This window comes from Cupressus sempervirens, chromosome 6 (assembly GCF_028749045.1).
Source record: "Cupressus sempervirens isolate cs-2001-9-10 chromosome 6, ASM2874904v1, whole genome shotgun sequence".
Lineage (NCBI taxonomy): Eukaryota > Viridiplantae > Streptophyta > Pinopsida > Cupressales > Cupressaceae > Cupressus > Cupressus sempervirens.
In genome coordinates, this window is record NC_143123.1 from 693,759,248 (window position 1) to 693,762,955 (window position 3,708).

General features: G+C 36.8%; 1 protein-coding gene across 1 annotated transcript; it reads left to right on the forward strand.

The window, feature by feature from the left end:
• The first annotated feature begins 404 nt into the window (after positions 1-404).
• LOC149554098 (uncharacterized) lies at positions 405-2,110 on the forward strand. Its single transcript, XM_089790412.1, has 5 exons — positions 405-515; positions 942-1,217; positions 1,443-1,642; positions 1,754-1,984; positions 2,101-2,110. The coding sequence occupies exons 1-5, from the start codon at positions 405-407 to the stop codon at positions 2,108-2,110; spliced, it is 828 nt and encodes a 275-aa protein (XP_089646538.1).
• The last annotated feature ends 1,598 nt before the right edge of the window (positions 2,111-3,708 follow it).

A 3,708-nucleotide genomic window follows, 5' to 3' on the forward strand; every position in this document is an offset into this window, starting at 1 on the left:
TAACTAATGCACCTTCTATTTTTATGAGCCTTATGCATAGTGTGCTTAGAACTTTCCTTGATAAGTTCGTAGTGGTTTTTCTGGATGATATTTTGTTTTATTCTAGCTCTGTGGAGGAGCATGATCAGTATTTAGAGAAAATTTTGGAGTGCCTTTGTAGGAATAAACTATTTGCCAATCCTTTGAAGTGCAAATTCTTTAAGTTTGAGATTTGTTACTTGGGTCATATCATTTCTAGGGATGGAATTTCTGTTGATCCATCCAAAATTCAAGCTATTGTCGATTGGCCAGTACCTTCTAATGTGTCTGAGGTTAGAAGTTTCTTGGGCTTGGCAAGCTATTACCACAAATTTGTGTCTAATTTCTCCAAGATAGCACATCCTATCATGTCTCTTCAAAGAAAAATGAAGAAATTTGTCTGGACAGAGGAGTGCAAGATAGCATTTCAAAAACTTAAGGATTGTTTGACTAGTGCACCCGTTTTGGCAGTTCCTGATTCAGCTAAAGAGTTTGTGGTTTGCACTGATGCATCTTTGGATGGCTTAGGGGTAGTGTTGATGCAGGAAGGACGTGTTATAGCTTTTGAATCCAAAAAGCTCAAGAGTCATGAGGTGAATTACCCTACTCATGATCTCAAACTTGCAGTGATAATGCATGCTTTGACCAAGTGGCGGCATTTTCTTTTGGGACAATGATTTGAGTTTCATACTGATCACCAAAACCTTTTGTATCTTTTCACACAACCAGACCTCAATGCTAGGCAGCGAAGACGGATGGAGTTCTTTTGTGAATATGACTTTGGGATTAAGTATGTGCAAGGGAAGGAGAACGTTGTTGTTGATGCACTTAGCAGAAGGCAACATGAATTATCTTCTTTGATCTTAACAATGGATCTTAGGGATAAGATTCTTCAAAATCTTTTTGTAGATCTTTGGTTTTAGGATGTTAAGGCTATTATCGATAGTGATAGCATCTTGGAAGGGCATTTTGAGGGGTATTCGATAAATTCTGAAGGTTTACTGCTTTTTAGAGGGAGCATGTACATTCCTGATTTGGGTGATTTCAGAAATTTGGTTATGTTTGAGGCTCACAAAGCACCATATTCAGCTCATCTGGGAGTCAAGAAAATACATGCTAACCTTAAACGACATTACTATTCACCGAGAATGAAGAGGGACATAGCAAATTTTTTGGCTCGATGCTTGGAGTCTCAGCAGGTTAAGGCTGAACATCAGCACCCTGCGGGACTATTGCAACCACATGATGTTCCAGAATGGAAATGGGACACCATTTCTATAGATTTTATTACTGGATTGCCTATTACAGCTCATAGGCATGATGCTATTATGGTGGTAGTGGACTATTTGTCTAAAGTTTCCCACTTTATTCCAGTTAGATCATGCTATAATGCAGCAACGGTTTCCAAGGTATATATGGAACAGGTAGTTAAGTTGCACAAAATTCCTAAAAATATTATATCTGATAGAGATCCAGTGTTTACTTCATCTCTTTGGAGATCCATGCAGCGAGAGTCAGGTACTCAACTGAATTTTAGTTCAGCTTATCACCCAGAGACAGACAGACAAACTAAGCATGTCAATCCGATTCCAGAAGACATGCTAAGGATGTACATAATGGATAGGTAGAATAAATTGGAGGAGTATCTACATTTGGTAGAGTTTTCTTATAATAATGGATATCACAGTTCCATAGGTATGCCACCATTTCAAACATTATATGGTAGACCTTGTAGGATGCTTCTCAGTTGGGATAATTCTGAGGACATGACTCTTTTAGGACCTGATATGTTGCTAGATTTGGAGCAGCAATTTAAAAGGATTAGAGAACACCTTATTACTGCTCAAGATAGACAGAAGAAATATGCTGATAAACATAGAATTGACCGTCAATTCTTGGTGGGTGATAAAGTGTTTCTCCGGGTAAGACCACGTAAAAGTCCAATTCGGTTTGGAAAGGGATCCAAGTTAGCACCTCGATTTGTGGGTCCATTTGAAATTTTGGAGTGGGTTGGACTAGTTGCCTATAAACTTGCTTTGCCACTAAGTCTTTCACGCATTCATAATGTATTCCATGTTTCAGTTCTGCGTAAGTATATACCTAATATTGCTCACGTTCTTGATTGGAAAAATTTGTAGATTATGGATGGACAAATCATGTTGGAACCAGTGCAAATCATTCAAAGCAGAACTATGAATTTAAGAGGGAGAGAAATAAAGCAAGTAAAGGTCCTATGGGATCCTGATGATGTAACATTTGCTACCTAGGAAGATGCTAATTTGATGAGAGCAGCTCATCCGCACTTGTTTGATGACTTCCAAGAGTAAGTCGAAGCCTAGTGGGGAAGGGTGCCATGCCTGACCACTACTTCGTTTACTACATTTTAGGATTTTGTTGTTTTATGAACCTTTCAGATGATATGTTCCTATAATCTGATGAACTTGGGTTTTATATGTCTTTTGGACATGTGTTTATGTCTGAACATTTTGTTATGCCTAGACTTTAATATGATTACTTTGGTCTTAATGATATTTCTGTTATGACATAGGGTAAGGAATGAGGTTATTTACTTTAAATAATCTAAGAAATCCTAAATTGTTTGTTAACCTAGCATATAATAATTTGAATTAATTTAAGGGAAAACTACCCTAAAGTCAATATCATGTATTTTGTTTAAGTATTGTTATTAACATTTTGGTTTGAATTCTTAAAAAATCCTAATGGGCTTTGCATGTGATATTATCTATTTTGACCATGCCAAATGGCAGTGATCATGGCTGAAGTAATGCCAATTCTATGCTAAGTTACGGATAATTTAATGAAAGCTTTTATGAAGCTCATAGTGGCATTGAATTTGGTCGGCCATTCTGTGTAGTTGGAGTTTTTGTGGAAGCAATGCCAAATTCAGGGCTATTGTTGCTTGGGGAAAACATTACACTTGTGATGAGTAACTGGAGCTTCAGCATGTTTAGGGCTTTCAGTTGGAACAAAATTCTATCTTATGTAGTTATGATGGGAAGTTTTTGTTTTTCATCAAAATTTGTTTGTTATTTTGGGTTTCTAGTTTTCATTGGTGTATCTCTGCTACTGTAGCAAGATCAGTGTTGGCTTCGTGGGCTTTGAGCTGGGAGCTTCATCGTAGAGCATTGTTGTCTTCAGATTTGAGTAGGGGGCCTTTCTTAACCCTATCCTTCTCAATTTCATGTTATTCTATTTGTAAAGAGCAAAATTTTGATGTTTAAGGTTTGGAGGTTATGGTGCAGATTGGTATCATCACCCAAGCGTGGGTGTATGCAGGGCTCGACAGCTAAATGTGAAACTCTGTGTACATCCAGACTTGAGTGGTGATATGGGTTTGTGGTTTGTTATGGGTTCTATTTAATCAATGTGAATGTTCAAACATATTAGGACCAGAGGATATTTTAAAAAGAATACGGGTTTGTAGTTTTAAATCTCTGTGAGTGTTATTGGCATTTTGTCATGCAAATAGAAGACATTGCAAGACACGGTTGCAATGAGGATTAAAATTTGAGTTTGTGGTTTGAGTTTTGTTTGAGTCAGTATGAAATTTGATGGTTAAAACATAGAAGATTTAAAAGAATGATATACAAGATTTAGTAGATTGAAATGTCTGAACAAAACTTTGAAGACTAATATATTGATGAACAAGAACATAGGCAATATATCAAA